We start from the raw sequence: 22,154 nt of genomic DNA, 5'->3' as shown, positions 1-22,154 counted from the left end.
CATCCTTTATGAAAATGAATGATCCATCTGGTAATGTTTGTGTTCTTACACTCAGTCCAGTGTCCACTAAGATGTGCATGTTGGTCTTGCGGCTGAGGGCCACCTTCGCTCCGCCTCTCTTCGGGGTGGGGGGCAGGAGCAAGCAGCTGCGAGGTGGCAGTCGGGGATCTGGAGGTGCAGCAGTCTTCGGTCTGAACCACAGAGACACACCATGTTTCTTTAAATGAACTACAGAACATTACTTTCCTGTGTATGTGTTGTGAGAGAGTGAGTGAGTGAATGATTGAGTGAGTGAGTGTGTGTGTGAGAGAGAGAGAGAGAGAGAGAGCAAGAAAGAGACATACTTGTTCTTGCTTGTGATGAGTGGCAGGCTCTGGCTGACCAGACCGTGGCTCAGCAGCAGAATTGACTGAGGGGTCATGCTCTGATTCAGCAGAAGTCCTGCTACGACTCTCCTCAAAACACTGTGCACACGCCGGGATACCTTCAGGCTGGCTGTCTTCTCCAAAATCTAGCAAACATGCAACAGTACTTTGACTGAAAATGCTTGCGGACAAAGGTTTCCAAGTTTGTCATAAAAAATAAATAAATTTAAAAAAAGACGACTGATTGGCCACTTACGTCTTTGAGCGGAAGGATGAGCTGCGTGACCCTCTCCTGACTGCAGAACCGAGCCAAAAACTCATACGAGTCAGAGCTCTTGCTGTGACGGGCCTCCATCACTTTCGAAACGATCCCCTTGATCCCTTTCTCCTCCGCAAGAGAGCCAAAGAGCTCATTGTTGAAAATCTGAGAAAGATTCGCAACATCAGCCATCGCACACTACCCACTTAGCCAAATATAAACATGACGGTACAGACAGTATCACTCACCTCTATCAGAATGTCCAAGCAAGAGTCGAGTTCTCCAGGTTTTAAGGACGGTCTCAGGATTGAGAGCAGATGGTAAACAGTGTAGGTCAATACATGGATCTGAAAAACATTGTTTACAAATGAGTATTTCAGCTCTACCTAGTTTAGGATTAGTTAACTGAGAGGACAGTTATGTAGTTTTTACCTGATAGCCTTTTACAAGAACACCCTGCATCTCTCTGAGAAGATAATGCAGGTAATGATGCCCCAAGGCCTCAATAATCTTGATTAGTGTGGTTCGAGCTACGTCACGGATCTCCTGGAAACGGCTCTTCAGGTGGACACACACTTTGAGGAGTATCCTGTATATATATATAAATATAAATATATAAACCGTATGCTATTTAATACTGCCTTCAGCTAGATAAAATAGGAAACGTATATAGGAAACTATTTAACATTGTCTGCAGAATAAATGTGACAACTAAGGTTTATCTGAGGTAGCATTTTACATTAAGTTTGCCTTATTATTTTTCATTATTTAATGCATTACCTACCACTAACAGATGACAAACTTCAGCATAAACAAACGAGAACTAATGTTAAAGTAAGTTAACACATTGTGTTAGTATTAATTAACATTTATTTAAAAGTTAGATAAACTAACGTTCATCTCAAAATGTAAATATTGGAATGTTCTATTCAGCCAACAAACACATTCATTCAACACATTCAACAAGGTGTTGGTTTATATACACATCCAGTCAAAAGTTTAGACTCCTTCACTTTTTTCCCCCCACATTTTAGAATAATAATCGAGATCACATTTTAGAATAATAAAGTCAACAAAACACTGGAGTAACACAAATCGACCTATGGGAATTATGTGGGGATAAAAAAAAAAAAAAACACCAAAATAAATTTCTAAAAATTTGTATTTTTGCATCTTCAAAGTAGACCGCCTTTTTGCCTAGAATTTCTTGGTATTCTTGGTATTTTCTCAACTGATTTCTCAAGGAATCTCCCCAAGATGCTTTTAAACAGTATTAAAGGAGTATTAAATTTATTGGCTGCTTTTTGGAATGTTTCACTCCAAGTCATCAATTTAAAAAAAACATTTTTTTGTAAATAAAATGTTAGTTTTCTAACGAAAGAAATGAATATGTTGGCACAATTATATTTTTGTGTACGACACTGATTTCAAACATTTAATCACACACCTTCAGATCAAAAGATTTTTAAGATCATGAGAAACATTTCAGTCGAGTGTCTCCAAACTATATACATCTACACACACACACACACACACACACACACACACACACACACACACACACACACACACACACACACAGTGTAGTGGTAATTGTATTGATGCTGAAGTACATTGTCTGTTCATGTTAACTAAACTGTAAAGTAATGTCAGTTAAGGGAATTTTAAATAATTAAATTTTGTATCATCCGATTCTAATGTACACACAGTACACACCCAGGCAAATTGGCTTCCATAACTTCCTGTGGAAGAGTCTGCATGAGTCGGACCATAGCAAAGGCGATGGGCACTCTTACCACCTCCTCATCCTTCACTTCCTTTGATTTCACCGTCTTATGCTCATCATCTCTCTTCACCTACGCACACAATCAGATTTTATCTGCATTTTTTTTGTCCCCACACTGCTAGCATTAGTTACAGATAATCTAGCCACCTAAGGTTACACTAAAATGAAAAAATGAACACTAACCTTGGCTATTAGGCATTTATGTAGTCTGGGCAAGATGCTCTGAGTGACAGTGTGATGAATGGAAGAGATAAGAGCCTCCAGTTCCTCTTTACTCTGAGGAAGGCCACTGCTAACAACAGGGAGCACTTTCCTTGGCTTAGCCTCTGTGCCTTCTTTGGGCTTGGCATCGCCACCTTCACCTGTGTCCATTCCAACGGTTTCTGTGGCAACAGCATCAGCATCATTGGTCTCCATGGCATCCTCCATGTCACTTTCATCTGAATCCATGGCTTCTACTTGTTCCTCTCCTGCTTCTCCCTCCAGAACATTTGGCACTGAAATAAAAACAAAAACAAATTGTATCATAATTGAGGCTGAACCTAGAGCTAGTGGAGATGCTCACATGGTAGCAAGATTATTCCCTAGAGACTCACCATCTGCCTTTTTGTTCTTGGCTGCCTCGATTTCTTTGCTCAGACTCTCATAGTCGAAGTGAAAGGCTTCCAGAATAATCAACAGCAAACTGTACAAGAGAACAGTGCAGCAAGGTTACTCGTGTTTACATGAAACTTATGATACTCATAGTCACAGAACTTTTCCTCACCTTACAGCCAGTTTCTGCTCAACTATTCCTGTCTGGAGCACATGGATAAAATGCTTGAGGTAGTAGAGGTATTTAGACCAGGTCAGACGCTTACACACTGCTCCAATAACATCGACTGCTGCGGAGGTCATAGCTTCATACTGCATATTGAAAAACAGTGTATTGCTATTAACACCAATAGCAGACATTATATTAATTATAATTAATATATTACACATTGCTAGCTTTCCAGTCTCAACAAGTTATTGTTATATGACCGTTAAGGTTATGTTATGGACGGCATCATGTAATTGGGTTCTTGTCGCGTTTAATCAAAACTCTTTAATGTTTGATAGCCTCTAACTAATTTCTTTCTGCATAAACGTGATTTTTTTTTTTCTCCTCAATATCTTAATATAATTTTCTTAATATTTGTAACACAGAAATGATTTGGAACTGCAGTTCAATTTTATTGTTAGAACTGTCCATACATAAGAAAATAATCAACAATTATCCAATCAGAAAGTATATTCCATGGGCATGGTATAAATAATATTCATTATTTACACACATACACTGTGACTACTGTAACTACCTTGAGGAGCTTCTCATCGAACAGTGCAATCATGGCATAGGGCATGATAAAGTTCTGCATGGAGCGAGAAGTCATCACCACTGTGCCTTCTGTCAGCTGCTTGGCAAACTTCCTGAGCGCTCGTCCCCTGCGGTGTACCTGAAGTCCATTAACACACACAGATTACAGCTGCAGCATTTCAGATTTGTTCAGATTCACTTCCCAATTGCATTTTTTTTACTTCTAAACCAATCAGAAGAAAAACAGCTGTGCATCTACCTGAATGTGCTTCATGTGCTCAAAGAAGTCTGACTCGGGATCTGTGTAGTTAGTGAGCTGCACCAGGTCTCTGAACTCTGAGCGATTGGGGAAGGTTTTCACCAGACAGGCCAGGACTGAAGTGTAATCGTTCCTCACACTCTGTATACAGGAGAACAGAACGGGCTCATCAATGTGTGGCTTTGTGCATGCTTTTGGCTCAGCCTTAGCTGGTTAAGGCATACACATAAGTATACCTCTCTTTTGCTCTTTAATCCTCTCCTCACAGCGTCCAACACAGTGTACTGCACGATCTCTTTATATTCCTGCTCGGGACAGCCCACTGCAGCCAGCTGTGTAAGTATAGCTGAAAGACACAGATTGGCACTGTCCGCTAGAGACATGTCGCCGATCTAAAACGCACACAAACACATATGCATGCATTAAACAATGAACAACTGACACACCACAAATTTAAACTGATCTCACCAGCATTAGAGATCCAATAGGGGAAAAAGCTTTTAACTCATTTATATAAAAAAAAAAAATAAAAAAAAAATAAAAATAAAAAACAACTATGTAAATACTGGATATATTGTATGGTAGATTTATTATATTGGCTTTCTTACTCACTTCAAAAGAGTGGAAGCAGTTGTGCATGATGACCATGAGGTATCTCATGTCCAGTGTGTTCATCTCTTTAATGTGTTTAATTGACTTCTGGAAGGCCATCAGGCGCACATCAAAGTGGATCTCATCTAGATGCCGACTATCAAAGGCATTTAGCTGGAAAGAAAAGAGAGGAGGAAAGGAAGAAAAAGAGAAGACGACAAGAGAAGAAGAGAAATTGGTGTGGGATGAGACAAGAATAAACATGGGAGATAAGGTCACCATGTAAGGAGCTAAATAGAAATGGATCCATACATTGCTCTCTGATTTGTAATTATCTCTTACCTGCACAGCAACATCGACTATGTACTTCAGTTCATTGTCCAGGTCAGACAGAGTCTGCAGAGGAGAAAAAGACAGACACAAATGCAGTCATTGAGTGTTGGTTCAGAGTTCGGCTGTGAATAGAGATATAAAGCTAGATGGATCGTTAGTATCTGACCTTGAAGACCTCACACAGGACTTTGCGGGATGGCTTGCTGTGCACGATGGAGAAGAGTTTACTAAGAGGCTTCAGGAAGACACTGGGCTCTGAACATTGTCTCAGCAGGTTCTGCACTGTGCTCAGAATGTCCAGCTCTGTCTCCTGTATGAGAGGAAAACAAACAGGAATATAGAAATATGTTTAAGAAATCCACTAAAAATAACACACAGCATATCAAGTTTACACTGCTGTGATAGGTAAGGATAATACCTCAGCAATCTTTGGCTTATGGAGGTATGGTAGCAGCAGATGGATAAGTGTTGAGCTCTGTTCCTTGTCAGTGACAAATTTACTGATCCTGGAACAGAACAATAAAATATTTGATATACATATATATAAAAAAATAAGAAAACATAAATCACAAGCTATAAGCAGCAAAGCCAGGCATACTTGGAGAGGATGTTAAGTTCTTTGCTAACTTGAGTTCGGAATTTCTTCTTTTTGATGCGATCGGAGTTGCGCACAACTCCGCCGAGGTACTGAAGCACAGCAGGGATGTGAGGTAAGAGCAGCCTCGACCCTACAGTCAAAGACTCTGTGTAAGAGAAAGAAAAAAGGATTGTTACAATATACACAAATGCTACTTCCAAAAAGCACTTGTTGGTGGGAAATGAGAACACTCTAGGCATCTTGTCTTGCTCTCTACCTGTGGTGACGTCTGAACCAGGCGCTGGCTCAGGAAGAACCCACTCATTGATGCTCAGCTCTGTCTCTGTCTCAGAGGGTGTGAAGTCTGGCAAGGTCAGCAAATTCTCACAGATGTCCATTACCATGGACGTTGTGTTAGCAGAGATGTTTTTGGAAGATAGCAAGGCGAAGACATTGAGCAAGACATCACACTCTGGGTGGTCCGGTCTCTTCTTAGCCAGCAAAGGGAAATACCTGAGAGACGAGCGACGGGGTTACACCATAGTTGCACATATTACTAATGAGTTTTATTTCAGTGACAAACTTAATACATCTCAACACTTACATTAAAGAAGACAGAAACAATGTTAAAACAAGGTGTCAAAAATATGAACTGGTCTCTGGGAGTAATTTTTGTTAAAAATGGTATTGACTCTCAGAAAACACTAAGAGGTTCAGCAAGTTTTACAGACAGTTTGATTTATTCAAAAGCACACATTTAGCCACAGCCTGTGTCTGTACCACCGAGCTTATGTGGTTACCCCAGAAACCTAGTGCTCAAGCCTTGCACTGGTATACAAACAACATAGCTTAGGCATCGACCCTGAATCCATGGCATAGTAAACCTTCTACTCCAACACCAGACACTGTTCCTTTGATTATTAGTACTCAGACCCACAAATGTTTCTAAAAGTTTAATCTCTACACAAGGTGCATAAAAAAAATCTACGCTTACGGTTTATGTTCAGAACATTGGGTCAGCCGTATGTTTAGTTTCACTCTGCTTTAGTGGCTGCCACAGACATTTAAGGGAAGACAGTACAGCTATTAAACAAGTCAGCTATTATAAAACCAAATGGAAAATTCTTGGTAAAGTGGAATTGCCAAACATCTATAAAAAAAATTTAAAAATAAATAAATAAAAATAGAAATAAATAAATAAATAAAAAATTAAACGACACGAAAGATTTTCTGGATAGTAACTGGTAACTACAGCGAGGAAGCCTTATGGAAAAAAAATTACAGATCTAACTGTTCAGTAAGCCACAGATTCATTCCTCTCATTACCAGCTCAACTACCTAGCAACATAAACCAATACTCCTGAGAGAGAATGTGTTTTGTTTTGTTTTTTTTACCTAGCATTCATGCTCCAGACATGGATAAGTTTAAGAAGTGGCGTGGGAGCATATGTGCTCTCTGTGGGCAAACGACACACCTGAAGGACGGCAGAGAAAACATCACATTAAATATACAGTCCCCTCTGAAAGTATTAGAACAGCAAGGCCAATTATTTTCTTAATGCTATACAGTTCATTGAACAGTCTGGGTTTGAGATCTAAAGATGAATATGAGATAGATCCGAATTTCAGCTTTCATTTCCTGATATTTACATCTAGCAGACCATCCATTTTTTAAGTGAACAAAAGTATAGGAAGAGATCACATTCTTATAGTGCGTTAAAATAAATAACACTTAATATTTGATAAAGTCTCTAGGTTGTGTTGGAAGTGTGTTTTGGATCATAGTCTTGATGATGAAATTCCTCCCAATTAGAATGGATGCATTTCTCTGTAAACTGACAGAGAAATGCATCCAGAAGTGCAGAAATGAGTTCCATCATCAATAAAGATTAGTGAGCCTGTTCCAGAAGCCCAAGCCATGACACTACCTCCACCGTACTTGACCAATCAGCTTGTATGTTTTGGATCATGAGCAGATCCTTTCTTTCTCCACACTTTGGCCTTTCCATCACTTTGCTAGGGCTTAATCTTGGTTCCAAAACTTTTGTGGTTCATCTCTATATATCTTTGCAAATTCCAATCTGGCTTTCTGATTCTTACTGCTGAGGAGTGGTTTGCATCTTGTGGTTTGCATCTTGTGGTATGACCTCTACATTTCTGCTCTCAAAGTCTTCTTCAAACAGTGGATTGTGATGCCTTGACCCCTGCTCTATGGAGCTTGTTGGTGATGTCATTGACGCTTGTTTTGGGGTTTCTTCACAGTTCTCACAATGTTTCTGTCAATGGCTGCTGTTTACCTTGGCCAGCCTGTTCCATGTCTGGCTGTTAGTAAACCAGTGGATTCTTTACTTTTCAGGATATTCCAAATTGTGTATTAACTATGCCCAATGTTTGTGCAATGGCTCTGATAATTTTTTCCCTCTTTTCTGAGCTTCAGAATGGCTTGTTTTTCTCCCATAGACAGCTCACTGGTCTTCATGTTGGTTTATTCTTTTAAACAACAAATGCAGTCTTCACAGGTGAAACCCAGGGCTCAAACCAAGTGTAGACATTCAGAGCTATTAATTGTTTAATCCAACTAACAGGGCACACCTGGGTAACGAGAAACACTGGTCAGTGACATTTTCCAAGATTTTTGATCACTTGTAAAATGGATGAGTTCCAACAAAAGGTGCCATGTTCCAAGTGGTTTAACTCTTCCAGATGTAAATGGGAAATTAAAGACAAAATTCTGTCATATCATTTTATATTCATCTTTTTATCTCAATCCTAAATGTCTTCAGTGTATAGCAAAAACAAAAGAATGTCATTTCGTTCCAATACTTTCAGAGGAGAACGAGTACACAGAATATGAGCATCACACAGACAACACACATAAATTCACATATGCTTCAACAACATGGAAGCAACACACTGGCACATACAAAGCACACTTTTTACCTGAGGCCAGACAATAGCATGGAACACAGCATCAAGTTCATCAGCTGTGAAGGTGTAAGACTCAAAGTTGTCAAAGAAGTCTTGGATGCGAAGAAGACCCAGTCGTCTCAGGTTCTTCAGAGGGCCGATACAGCCAGGCTTCAGCTACACACACACACACACACACACACACACACACACACACACACACACACACACACACACACAGAGCACTGAGCCTAACTTACACTCCCATTCTACATGCCCTGGCAAAAATGATGGAATCACCACACTTAGTTGATGTTCACCTGGCTTTTTTACTTCATAGTAAATAAACAAATCTCAGTTATGACACAAAACAGTTTTTGTTTAATAGCTGAACATTCTGGCTTTGTGTGATATACCTCAAACAAGTTAAATTAAATTGTTTTAATTAATGGCATTTTTTTTTTCCAGATCAAGTAGAGGAAAAAATTATGGAATTACTCAATGTTGAGGAAAATTTGGGAATTTGATTGTTTTCTTCAGGGAGTCATCTTTATATGTTTCATTAGAACAACACCAGACAAAAGTTCCAGCATTATCTCCTTGGACAACACAAATTTGTGATTCATCACTGAATATCACTTTCCTTTCAGTCATCCACACGCCATGATTGTTTCTCTTTAGCCCACTGTAAGCTTGTTTTCTTCTGTTTAGGTCTTAGTGCTGGTTTTTGTTTGGCTTTTCTATACGTAAATCCCATTTCATTCAGCCGATTTCTTACAGTTCTGTCACAAACACTGACTCCTGTTTCCGCCCATTTGTTTTTTTGTACATTTTCTATTTAAGGTATACTGCTTTGAGTTTTCTATACTGACGCTTTGACGTCTTCCTTTGTCTACCCGTATGTTTTCCTTTTATAACCTTCCCATTTTGTTTATACTTGCACCAAATTTTAGACACAGCTGGTTAGGTACAACCAACATCTTTTGCCACACTCCGCATTGGATTTCATTCTTGAAGGAGTTTTATAATCCTCTCCATTGTTTCAAATGACAACACTCTTGTTGGTGCCATGTTTCCTTTCAAAAAGTCCAAGGTTAAGGTGTGTCAGCACTCCCTTTTAACTGCAGACTGATTTGCAATTTTAGATTTGGTATTTGTTTTAGAAATGAAAATGACAAGGTGATTCCATAATTTTTTCCTCAACATTGAATGATTCCATAATTTTTTTCCCCTTTCCTTGATCTGGAAAACAATATGCCATTAATTAAATTAATTTCATTTTAATTGTTTGAAATATGTTTCACGAAGCCAGAATGTTCAGCTATAAAACAAATTTGTGTTTTGTCATATTTGTGATTTGTTTATTTGCTACAAAGTAAAAAAAAATTTTAAAAATCCAGGTGAACATCCTCTAAGTGTGGCGATTCCATAATTTTTGCCAGAGGTTGTATAAAGAGATCTGAACATATCATTTCCAAACATATATGGAAAAAATATCAAGGTTTTCTCTTTTTTCTGCTTTCATGAAGAACAAAAATGCACTTCATTGATGGCACTTTGGTAGCGAACCTGAATTTATGTTATGAACCATAAAAATGTTTTCATGTATAGTGACATAATAATATTTCCCATCTGTCACCCACCCCTATTATAGATATAAAGAATTCTTTTGCTGTTTGTTTTCAAGCTATAGTTAGACCAATGGACCAAGGCTTTTTAAAGGCTTTTTAACTTTAGAAGTGTTCTCCAAACAGTTGGCTGCAGCTCACCTGCTCTCTGCGTTCCAGCAGCAAGGCCACAGAGGCAGTGACACACAGCAGAATCTGCAGTAGCTTGGGCAGGTAGGTTTGTATGAGGTGGCCCAGTTTATGCAGGACTACATCTATAATGTTGAGCAGTCCATGCTGGCGACCCAGAGGGAGGACTGAGGAGGGGTCTGTCTCAGCCATGGCCCTCTCCACTGCAGCCAGACATGTTCCTGCATGCAAGAGATGATATTACATGGACTTGTTAAGTTACACGTGTAAAAAATGTAATAGTGTATGTGTTATGAATTTCTTGGAATGTGATGATATACCAGTTGTCAACGTTCACTGAAATTGTGACACTTCGAATCTTTTACTGGGCAATATATAGAATAACCATGATATTGGGTTGTATAATTACTATTAAGCCTATCATAACATTCACCTTTAACATTTTCAGAATGACTTATTTGAATGCAGAAATCCATATTTATGTTAAAACATCCAACATCTTGCTTTATAGATGACTAAAACAATGCAAGTTTCACTTTTTGGTTTAAATGACAAATGTTTACATAAAATTCACAAATATGAACGTCAAGAAAACATTATCATGGGTAAATATACAAAAATTAATTGTAAGCATCAACTTAAAGTTTATTAACTCTTGCCTTGTTGACAATGCACGTGTTCATTGTCAGTGCCAGTATAAAATTATAGGCTCTTGAATACCATATGTTTAAGTAGTAAAAATATTTAAGAAATGACAGCTCTATTTAGACAACCCTGATTTTTTTTTTTAATTACATTTAAATATCTGTATTATATACATATGTGTGTATGTATATGTGTGTACCTTGGCTGTGATGGCAAACAGGTTCTAGGAGCAGGTCAATGAACATAGCCAGCTCCTGTGGCTGACAACCTGCCAGGAAGCGCAGCACAATGGAAGAACGTGATGCAGTGGCAGCTTTGCCCTGGAACTTATTACCAGCTTTAGTGCGCATCCGTCCATACAGGATCCTACACAACAACAACAGCAACAACCCACAAACCCTATTAACAACACAAAATTTAACTGAATATTTAACTAAAAAGTGGACATCTCATACGCACCTCATGAGCATAGGGATAAGTTGGGGCCGGTGAATATCCAGCACCACTGTTGCTTCCTCAGAGATGTTGAAGCGAACAATCTCATCTTTGAAATGCTTGTCGTCTAGCAGTCGCTCCAGATTCTCTCTGGAAAATAGAAAACAATGCTCAATGCAACAAACTTAAAGAAAACATTTTTACAAAATGCTTTGCTGCAATTACATCCCTTTTGGCAGTGCTAAAAGCCTGCACTGTAGATCAACTATTCTTAATTATTCCTCAAAGCTGATGACAAGAGTTTTGGGAATGTGAAATGAATCCTATAAGGGAGCGAATGTGACTAACAGTAAGGCTTTTACAACTGAAAGACTCTTGGACCGATGTGTGCATTCCACCATTCTCAGTGAGGACAGAAACATGAGACTTATTCACAGATATTAGCAGCATCCGTTCTGAATATAAAGGACTTGCTTCATACACCAACTACAGTATCTATTACAAATCTACCACAGTAGCTCTTACAGCATACACTACCATCATTACTGCATCAACAGCTATTAAAAAAGTGATGAAAGACAAAATGAGTAGGCTGAAGTAGTGAACCTACTTGTAAGGAAGAATGCTTGGGTCTTTGTAAGTCATCAAACAGTCCAAAGCAGCCTTCTGAATTTGCTGGTCCTTATGGCACAGGAGCTAAAGAGAAGAAATGGTGGTGTCATGTGTCTGCGTGTTTACTCAAAAAAGGACTTTTTTTTTGCGTTGGGGGGGGGGGGGGGGGGGGGGGGTTGCTTCACCTTTGTGTACAGTGCCAGTAATTCAGGCTCCATGTATAAAGCTTTGGGATTAGTGAACTTGGAGAAGATCTTAAGATGTTCAATGAGTTGCCTGAAAAAGAGAAAAGTTCATTTCTACTGAAATTTCAGCCACATTCATCTGTGTATTGTGACAAAAGCATTATCTACATCTTAGTTACTGAGACCTCAGGAATCTTCGGCAATAAAAACGATGTGGTACTTACAGGTGGATCCCTCACACTTGGTCAACAGTGGAAGTATTTCCATTGATAAAATGAATATAATAGACTTAAACAAAATTTTGTGTCTTATAATGGAGAAATCTTGTGTTTGGGACTGAAATGTCAAATGTACAAGATTTTCCCCAGTAACAGCACACAACATAGCTTCAGAAAATTGGGGAAACTAAAATACTCTGAACTGAGAGTTAGTATTTAGTGCTACAGTAGTGTTGGGTTCAGCAATTAAGGCTTTGCTACTAATCAGAAGCACAAACCCACATCATCAAGCTGTCATTCTGTCCCTTGCGCATGATGTTTAACCGTGAATTGTAAGACACTTTGGATAATAGTTTGTGAAAGAATTTGTTATTCTTTCTTTGTTTTTTGTGTACTTGCAGTAGCAGATAGATACAGGTCATGCCATGTAGATTAGCACAGAATGTTTCTCGTCTCTCTTCTGTGGGAGACAAACATGTTTTTGTCTCTGAGTGTCTGCACATCGGCTAAGTTTTGAAATCAGAAAACCGGTTCAAACCACCTAGAACTCCCTTTTTGAGACTCGCAGATGTCCAGCACTCCTTATCTTAATCTTATATAGTGCATGTGAGGGACAAGTGCTTCAGAGCACTCTCGTCTTCTATCCTGTATTCATCTCTCTGTAATAAACCTTCTTCACCTGAGAGGACGAATCTGCAAGTGTTGTCTAATTTCCATGACAAGTTACTGCCAAATGAAGAGAAGTAAGTAAATAATAGTCTACTGAACACAATGAAACTGTCTTTGATGCTTACCTTCCCTATTTATTAAATTCATGTAGTTGTTACAGGCTAAATTAATGCATTATTGTGCATCAGAATAAGTGATTCTTCTTACTTGGCTGCAGCTCGCCTTGGCAATTTTTTCTCAACTCGATGGGACTCTTCCTCTGCTTCTTCTACGTCTTCTTCCTCCACCTCTCTCATCCTCACATCCTCCTTTTCAGTCTCATATGGGACTTGTAAGGAAGAGAGGCTCCTCTTCATGAGATTCTGAACCGGAGCTGCTAGCAGGTCAGCTGAATAGAACTCATTCCTATCAGTAAACCAAGACAAGTGTCATCAGGAAGATGCTGAATGGTTGGCTGCATTCAGAAATGTAAACATGTTTGTGTTTTTTTTTTAATCCTGCATACTCACATAACCAAATGTACACACACTCACCTGATGAAGCGCAGCAGCAATGGGCTGAGCTCTCGGCTCCGTGGTTCCACTCTGTCAGGGAACTGGATCATGGCTCTCCACAGCAGGCTACGAAAGTTAGTAAAGTCTGTGTGACCACTAATGCTGTCTGCATGCTCCAGCTGCTCCAGGAACAGAACACCAACATCCCCGCTGTTGATCACATCTGTCCCGGGACCCAGCATCGACCCTGCACCTTCATCCTGATCACCACCCTCATCATCCTCCTCCTCCTCCTGCTGAAGTTCTTTCTCTGAGACAAAAAAAGACAATTTCTATGTAATTTACTACCCTAATTTTGCACTTTTTTTAGTACAAGAAAGATGTATATTTATATAATATTACAGTGCACACGTGTAGGTAGATCCTGTAAGGACTTTGAACAAGACATTCTAAAGAAATTAAAACTAATTCTCAAACAGAAGTAATATGGATAGGTTTAAAAGTACTAAAATGGTCTAGGAACATCACTAAATCCCAAATATCGCACTCCCAACTGTAACAGATGAGCACTTTTTCAGTCAAATTTCCAAATTTGAGTCACAATTTACATTGTCAAGTAGCTAAACAAGTCAAATCTATGGTCTTCTATGGAAGCACTCAGAACACCTTTTTAAATATTATTTCCATATTTTATACCACAGTGCTTTTGACCTTTCCAATCTGAAAGTGTGAATTCGTTTTCTCTAACAGCACAGCTCTGACAGTAGCTCCGACTGGAACATAAATGATAGGTTTATATTAATGTGCTCGTTATAATACATTATCGTTTCTATAGTAACAGCTCAAACACAGGGATTTGTATGGATATTGCACGATATAATGTAAAGTTAACAAACAGTAGATTTATAAACTGTCGTTTAATGAAGAAAATATAATCGTTGACATGGTGAAGTTTTCTGTTACGAGTCACACTTTGTAGGATTTCTACCGTTAGAGAGTCTTCAGGGCAGAAAATTGTGCACTTACAGGTTTCTTAGTAACACGACAAGCTGCATATTTTCTTGTTAATTTATTAGCTGCTATATGTGAAAATATGATCTCGCTTGCTTCCATAATATTAAATGTAACTCAGTAAACGCTTTAAAAGCACAATGTGTCATTCGTGAATAAATACAAAAATGTGATCACTGGCAAAATCACTGTGTTATAAGTGGAATTGCACACTTTGGGTCATGCTGTTTTATAAAAATAATCAACGTAATGGAAAATAATTCTGCCTTGCATTGGACTCTATCTCACCACACCTGCATGGGTTATTTCCCTATAACATACACCAGTCTATTTAATCAAAATTAGCCTCTCAAGAAAATTCAACTATTTAAACATTAAAAAGAACCCACCCGCAAGACCAGCAACCATCTCTAAATGTTCATAGAAAACCTTCCAGAACTCTTTGTTGTCCATGTCTCTGGCATGGGATCTAAAATAATAAAAACATATATATTAATTCAATAGCAAAAATAAAACAGTACAGCTACAAAAGGTTTTGTGCTAATGTTCTGGTGCTACGCTTACGCAAGAAGGTCAATAACAGCATCCCACAAAGGTCGGAAATTAACAAACAGCATTGCGATGAGGTACCGCACTGGAACCTGTGAAAACAGACATCAGTACTGTTATCCCTAAAACGCTCCTGCTTTATGTGCAAGTCCAGTAGAAGCAGACGTGTTGTGTACCAGGTGGAAAGGCCCTCTGGGGAGGCAGGGCTGCACCAGGTCATGGCGCAGTTTGCGCAAGTGCAGCAGCTTCTCTCTGTAATCCTGCACTGTGGCTGGTACCTGCTCGGCCTGCAGGCAGCTGGCAAACACCGTCTGTGTGCTTGAGCTGTCCTCCCCCTGCAAACATAAGAATTCAGCTATAAACCCTTTTTTATTTACTTATTTATGGGTGGGCTTTTATTTGAAAAATACATCTGATTTTAAAACTCTCAGATAACGCTAAAGAACAACCAGTATTTAGTTTGATCAATGATCAATCGAAACGGACTGTCAGAAGGTATTGATATAGTTGCCTCCAACAGCACTCCTCTGTGCCCTCTATATTAGTGCACTCGTTCTAATATGTTGTCATTTCTGTATGACAGACACAATCTAAGCTGATTTCTCAAAAACACCTGATTCAACAAACAGGGTTGTTAATTAGCAGATTAGTTGAACTAGACGTGTTGGAAGCAGGGAAAATTAATATGTGCAGGGCAGGGGGGTACTAGAGTCGGTATCCAGAGTCAGTATCTGTGATAAAAGGAACTAACTTGTTTTGTGGACAAACCAGCATTAAATCGAACCATAAACAATTTAAAAAAAAACATCATTTCATGGCACTTATTGGCACATTACTGTGGTTTAAGAGGAATAAAACACTTCTGGGTGACTAGCATGCTAGTGATTTATACTACACAAAATTCATAGAAATGAATGCCTATGGTACCCACAGAACGAAGTGAAGCTGTACATATATTTTACATAATGACCATAAAACAAATGCTTGTTTTCCTGAATAAACTTATTACAGTGATTACAAAGTAAAAGCTACCTCTGCTGTTTTTGGAAGCTCTGCTTCAAAGTGGGACATAATTCTCAGCGTCAGAAAGCGAATCTAGAAAGAAAAAAAGGAGGGGTGATCCAGACCTTTGAAACCATTCGACTTAATTTACAATTAAAAACAAAGCACAAAACAAATGTGTTGGATTTGGCATCAACAAACAGTAATGCTACCTTTGAGATGTTGGAAGAAAAATTGGAATGCAACATTTGATATAGATCTAATAGCGAGTCGTGAGATAGCTGGGCAGAGCAGCCATTGAGGGACAGTCTGGTGTAGTACAGGTCAGCCAGCAGCAGTGCCGAAAGATCAGTGGGAAACTTCCTGTATAAGAACACAAACAACTCACTTAGCACAGTGCTACTTAACACACAAGCACCACATTGCTAGAGGGGTTTTTTTTTTGGGTCATTTAAACAGAAACTATGAACACTTACTCTATGATGCACCGGACGAGCTTATCTGGGAGCAGAGATGACACCAGTGTGGTTTCCTTAAAGCTCAGCAATGTGGTTAGAGCCTGTCGCGCCACAAAAAGCCCTCCTGAGGGAACAAAATAAGATCATGAGAGAAAAAAAAAACACTACATCCACTCAATTAGGGCTGTGACAATTAATCAACAATGTTATCACATGGACTGTTTCATCTTGTTGCTTCATTTAAACAATAAATGCAAATGCCCTAGAATACAAAATCCCATCCAATTGTGCCAAATACACTATAAAAGTGCACCTTAAAAACTGCTTATTGCAAATTGTACTCATTGGTTGTGATACAATAGAAATACAGCACATGCTGTTAGCAAGTAATCAAAACAAACACACCGATAGAAAAACAGCTAAGCAGTGATACAGAATATCTAGCAAGCACTCTTCATTACACTGACCTCTTCCAAGTTTTTCACTGTGCACCTCATGTAACAGTCGGTTCAACAGGGCAGTGAGAGGAGGAATTGCACTTGCTGCCTCCAGGGGCCTGCAAAACCATGTTCGCATCAGCATAAATACAGAAAACACAAGCACACACACTGATACAGGTGTTTGAGTAGGGAGTGAAGTTCTTGCCTGAGGTGAGGCAGAAGCACCAGGGCCGCCCAGATCTGAGAGAGATCCAACAGTAGCTGATCCTCTGGGACAACTATAAGGGAGAGGATGAACTGAGGTACGGATGCTGCCTGTGCCTTGTCCATCCCATAAAACCTGTAAAAACAGAACATGCTACAGTCTTCAAGCTTTAAAATAGAACTGCAAGTGCACTGGGATGCTTTATTGTAGAGATGTCTGATGCTGCTGAAATGCTTTGCTAGGTCTGAATCAGGACCACAATAAAAACTATTCTACCCAGAAGCCCCTGGCCTTACCCTCCAGACTGCCCAGTGAAGATCAGTGGGTACTTCTCGAAGGCCATTGAGCCATCAGTAGGAGGCTGAGCTTTAACCAGGATCAGTCTGACAAGCAACTCCAGAGCCAGCAGTCTGCTCACTGAGTCCTCACTGGAGAAGAGCTGCTCCATAAACTGCAGCATACTTGGCAGAAATAGCTAGAAAAACAACATGAACTTTAAGTCTAGGACCACATTCATCTCAAATCCGGCTGTTCCTGATATAACGACACTGCTGAGCAAACGTTCCTATCAGAACTGTATGAAATGTGTATCTCAATATGCACAGGAGAGTTAATATTCATAAATATGGCAAATGGAAAACAAATAAGACATGTTATTCTTAAAGTTGGGTAGGCTTTGGATCTACGGCCCTTCCAGAGAATTCTGAGGTATAGCAAGGGGGTCTGCAATTATTAATTTATTTATTAACAATGATGTGACGACCATGAAGTAAGCATATCATTTGCTTATTATTAATTCTAAGCCTTATTGACTAGTCAATTTAATCAAATGGCCAGTCACACTCACTAATGTGTTCCTTGCATGAAGCTATACATTTCTTAATCTAAATCTCCTTAATTTAAAAACAAGTGTAAATAATTTCCACTGGATTATAACTTTCATTTGAGTAAAGCTGGGAAAAGGGCTGTTGATATGGTGTCAGTAAAAAATATTTCAAATCTAATCTTTTTGGCTCTTAGGGACAGAACGTTCAGGAACAAAATGTTCTCATAATGTCATTAAATAACATTTAGTACATACTTGCATAATGTACCAAACATTTTTGGACAGGATAGGGTGCCTATCATGAAAGACTCCAAAAAAAAAACTCAAATCTGCTTCTTCTTTTTTTTTTAGTGATGCCATTTTTTTTTTATTTTTTTTTTTTTATGAATCCAGCTGCCTTGTATATATGCAATGCAAGTTCACGTGTTGTTACTGAACAGACTGACGCTCAAAGCAAGGAATGAGCAAAAGCAATGTAACACAACACTTTATTCTTTCACACACTGACCTGCTCAAATTGTTTCATACTGAACATCTCCTTGGCGAATGACAAAATAAGATCTCGATCCATCCCACTGGTAAAGACCTAAGAGAACAACGAGTGAAAAATATCAGGGACACTTCCACAAATACACACAGCAGTGATTATGTTTATAAGTATGCTTATGTGTACACAGGTGCATGCACACACCTTTTTCACCAGTTCTTGGATCATGCTGGCTGGTAAGGACAGGTTCTCTGCTAGCAGAAAGGATGAGATCACTTGAAGCAGCAAACCGCAGCATGAGTAGGACAGACCGCGAGTATGAACCAGCTGGAGAAGCAACTGTAAGAGGGGGGGAAAAAAAAAAAAAAAAAGATAAAACCGTCACGCAACAGCTTCTTAAAGTTTTGCAATGGAAACGGGATAGTCCAGAACAGAACACACAAATCCGTACACATGTACCTCACAGACAGACTGCGGCTTGGTGATCTTGGCTCCTTTTTTGTGCTGTACCAGTGTGTGGTAAATAAACAAGATCCTTTCAATGTGCTCGCTGGTCTGGTTAGAATGCTCTGCCTCCAGCATCCGGAGCAAGTCTTTCAAGCAAGCCTGAGAGAAGAAAAGAACGAAGCAGAAATAAAGCAACACCATAAAGACATGTCCAAGAGACAAGACTAGAGAAGCTCATGCTGATAATAGCTATGGAAGTTAATAAACCAAAACCTCGCAACCACATTAGCACGTGACAAGTAACCTTGTGTTTTCTATGTCTGAGCTTGTAAATTCTTTAGATTAAGCCTATGACCTAAGGGACGTCTGATGTGTAGTTAATTCACTATTCGCACAGCTTCAGTTAATTCTTGGGATTAGCTCCAATTCAACAGTGTACGGCTCACAATAATGATATTTTCATCTTCTCTAGGTTTTCTCGAAGGAACAAAACACAAGGCCTGCTGTTATTGGAAAATAACCAATGATTGAGTGGTCTGATGCAGCGAAGTGTGCTGCAGAGTTACCGCCCAAAAATTTAATATTTTCCAAGAACAGCATGTCCTAAAGTGTTTTATTCCTCCTATACCACAGAAATTTGTCAACAATTACAATTTTTATTTGTACACGTTTATCTATAGTGATATTTAAAGCTGTGGAATGTCCACAAAAGTTAGTTAGTTCCTGTTATCATTTATGATAATGTCATCCTCTGTTCTGAAAACTTTTATGAGACAAAATACTACAGTTTACTTGCAGTGGTTACAAAATCTTGGCCCTGGAGTCTGCTTCTGTAAACGTTATATAAATGTTCTCCTTACAGACAGCTTCACCATATCACAATGAAATATGTTTTATTTGATAACATCGTGTTTTTGAAATGTTTATTATCAGGCCTAGATTACTAAAGCACTGACTATTCCGTTCGAAGCCCCAGTGAAGCGGGTGTTACTACAGAAACGATAACATATTAGAACAAGTGCATTAATATAATTACAATTAATTAATACCTTGTGTTCAATCCGATTTGAGAATTCAACAGCTATGTGGTATAATACAGTATTGTACTTTAGTACAGTATTTTTTTTATCAAACTTGCTGACTCCATGGTTTATTCGTAGCATAAACAGCTGATTGGACACTGAAATATATTTTGTACTGTGGACATTAAAGTATATTTCGTGTTTGATTTCCCCTCCTCTTCTATTACGTCTTGCTTGTTAATGTGAATTAAAGTAAGATTTATGCAACGGCTCTCTTAATAAACAAACTATGAAAGTAAGTATAGCTTTCAGACTGTTTTTCCATGACGTGCTTTGAGCAGGGAAACTTTCTCTACCTGCAACGAATCCCAAAGAACCAAGAAGTTTTCCTTTGTAACGTAATTTGCTGAAGACTCTGCCATGTGATCGAGGGCCTCTTTAATGGCATCCCAAGGCAGAGCAACATCTCCTTCCCCAGAGGAACCGAGTTTCCGCAGTGCCACTGGCAAAGCCTAGGACAAAAATTAACATTATACGACGAATACTGTTGTCTAAATGTTAACCCAGCTTCAATGCTGGGAAACACCCACACAATGTTGTAATAAATGATTACAGAGACATTAGGGCTGGGCAATATTATAATACATTACATCCAACAGCACTGTTCTGACTATCACATATGTCATCAGCACTTTGTTTCAGTGTGCTCATTTTACTTGTTAAATATACACAGTCATGTGAAAAAATAAGTACACCCCATGGAAATCGTTGGCGTTCTGCATAATTGTCCACCAGTCTCTGACATTGGCTTGTTGGAATTTTTGACAACTCTTCCGTGTAATATTCTTTCAGTTGCAAGATGTTTCAGGGTTTTCTTGCCATCACCAAAGATTGTCTGCTGGTACTGTGGCCAAACAATTTGTCCAGAGCACGTTATTCCTAAAGGCCTGGTCTTTGCCTATATACTCACTGTCAAATTGTAGTCTTGCTATCATGTTCTTTTTAGATAGCAAAGCATTGTTCCTTGCACAACTCACATGCAGGTCAAATTTGTATAGTCTCTTTCTGATTGTAGAAACATGTACTTTGACACAGTTGCAAGACTTACTAGCAGATCCTGTGGTGAAATTTTGGGGAGGCTTTTTTTGCATCAGACGGTCTGCTCTTGGGCTGAATTTGCTGAGATGGCCAGTCCTGGACAAATTGGCAATCGTTTGCAATCTGCGCCATTTGTACAACATTTCCTTACAGTGGAATGATGTATTTCAAACACTTGGAGATCTTTTTAAATCCCTTGCCAGACTCATAGGCATCCACAACCTTTTTTCTGTAGGCCTTACACAACTCTTTAGATCTTGGCATGATGACACCCACACCTCAATAACAAAGGGAACATCAGATACGAGAGGGGTATAAATAAGACAGGTTCCACCTGCACTCACAAAGCAGGTTCTAATCACTGGCACACAGTCGTGAACACCTAATTCAAAATTTATGGATTTGAAGGTGTGATAAATGTAGGTGTGTACTTACCTTTTCCATGTGACCGATCTGTTGTTTTTTTGTTCATTTAAATTAAGAAAATTACTACAAAATGTCAATTTTGTGTGTCATTTAATATAGTGTATCAACTTTATTAATAGGCACTGTTTCAAAGAGAATCAAATGTTTGCTTGTCCAAATATGGCAAAAAAAAAAAAAAAATTTTAATAATAATGAAATAATAATTTCCATGGGGTGTACTTATTTTTTCACATGAATATAAATATATCTGTGTAACCATAGCTGAAGCCATGGTTTCTATGATTTAAAAAAAAAAATCTAAATATGGCAAAGGATATCATATTGCCGAGCCCTAATTCACATACAGCAGTGGTTATCACATACATCACCATATTAATTGTTAATCTAGACTTATCTGCTTAGACTCACTGTATTGGTGCAAGAGTGGAACATATTGCAGACTCCTCTGCACATCTCAAATATGAGCTGCCCGACTCCATCTGCTTTTTGAGGGCACTGCTCCAGATCCACAAACATCAATGTGAACAAGGCGTCAAAATCTGGAACCTGAAGAACCCAGAATTAGTGACCTGCTTCTTTATAACCACCTAACTATATAACAGTCTCTTAGCTACCTCTAAAGTTTCTTACCTTTCGCATTAAAAAGGAAAAACTCTCAGCTGCGAAGTTACGAATGTGCTCTTTCTTGTGTGCCAAAAGTTTACTGTACAGACTGAGGAGAGACATTAAAACATAGTGTTATCAAGCTTGCA

General features: G+C 38.8%; 1 protein-coding gene and 1 long non-coding RNA gene across 2 annotated transcripts in view; one reads left to right on the top strand and one right to left on the bottom strand.

Annotated features, from left to right (window-relative positions):
• The window catches only part of utp20 (UTP20 small subunit processome component), a 32,238-nt gene that overhangs the window by 6,849 nt on the left and 3,235 nt on the right, over positions 1–22,154 (bottom strand). Inside the window, exons 6-47 of the mRNA XM_017494050.2 lie at positions 22,033–22,114; positions 21,811–21,948; positions 20,235–20,390; positions 18,869–19,015; positions 18,614–18,748; positions 18,431–18,508; positions 17,393–17,571; positions 17,097–17,231; positions 16,919–17,007; positions 16,470–16,575; positions 16,206–16,356; positions 16,024–16,086; positions 15,168–15,326; positions 15,007–15,083; positions 14,832–14,911; positions 13,471–13,741; positions 13,145–13,342; positions 12,051–12,141; positions 11,864–11,949; positions 11,278–11,403; positions 11,018–11,184; positions 10,186–10,394; positions 8,450–8,593; positions 6,905–6,984; positions 5,787–6,022; positions 5,531–5,675; positions 5,351–5,438; positions 5,099–5,242; positions 4,942–4,995; positions 4,621–4,773; positions 4,245–4,400; positions 4,009–4,149; positions 3,751–3,888; positions 3,177–3,316; positions 3,007–3,095; positions 2,594–2,907; positions 2,341–2,480; positions 1,057–1,213; positions 873–971; positions 622–789; positions 345–511; positions 50–191 (exon numbers count right to left, since the gene is read on the bottom strand). Coding sequence (XP_017349539.1) covers positions 50–191; positions 345–511; positions 622–789; positions 873–971; positions 1,057–1,213; positions 2,341–2,480; positions 2,594–2,907; positions 3,007–3,095; positions 3,177–3,316; positions 3,751–3,888; positions 4,009–4,149; positions 4,245–4,400; positions 4,621–4,773; positions 4,942–4,995; positions 5,099–5,242; positions 5,351–5,438; positions 5,531–5,675; positions 5,787–6,022; positions 6,905–6,984; positions 8,450–8,593; positions 10,186–10,394; positions 11,018–11,184; positions 11,278–11,403; positions 11,864–11,949; positions 12,051–12,141; positions 13,145–13,342; positions 13,471–13,741; positions 14,832–14,911; positions 15,007–15,083; positions 15,168–15,326; positions 16,024–16,086; positions 16,206–16,356; positions 16,470–16,575; positions 16,919–17,007; positions 17,097–17,231; positions 17,393–17,571; positions 18,431–18,508; positions 18,614–18,748; positions 18,869–19,015; positions 20,235–20,390; positions 21,811–21,948; positions 22,033–22,114 — 5,818 coding nt within the window. The remainder of the gene's footprint in view (positions 1–49; positions 192–344; positions 512–621; positions 790–872; positions 972–1,056; positions 1,214–2,340; positions 2,481–2,593; positions 2,908–3,006; positions 3,096–3,176; positions 3,317–3,750; positions 3,889–4,008; positions 4,150–4,244; positions 4,401–4,620; positions 4,774–4,941; positions 4,996–5,098; positions 5,243–5,350; positions 5,439–5,530; positions 5,676–5,786; positions 6,023–6,904; positions 6,985–8,449; positions 8,594–10,185; positions 10,395–11,017; positions 11,185–11,277; positions 11,404–11,863; positions 11,950–12,050; positions 12,142–13,144; positions 13,343–13,470; positions 13,742–14,831; positions 14,912–15,006; positions 15,084–15,167; positions 15,327–16,023; positions 16,087–16,205; positions 16,357–16,469; positions 16,576–16,918; positions 17,008–17,096; positions 17,232–17,392; positions 17,572–18,430; positions 18,509–18,613; positions 18,749–18,868; positions 19,016–20,234; positions 20,391–21,810; positions 21,949–22,032; positions 22,115–22,154) is intronic.
• Positions 12,830–13,321, top strand: LOC128635409 (uncharacterized). Its single transcript, XR_008398385.1, has 2 exons — positions 12,830–13,011; positions 13,155–13,321. It is a non-coding gene; the product is annotated as an uncharacterized LOC128635409 (long non-coding RNA).

The sequence above is a fragment of the Ictalurus punctatus genome, chromosome 19 (assembly GCF_001660625.3).
Source record: "Ictalurus punctatus breed USDA103 chromosome 19, Coco_2.0, whole genome shotgun sequence".
NCBI lineage: Eukaryota > Metazoa > Chordata > Actinopteri > Siluriformes > Ictaluridae > Ictalurus > Ictalurus punctatus.
Note: the sequence above shows the minus strand (reverse complement) of the source record. Positions and strands in the feature narration are given on the sequence as shown.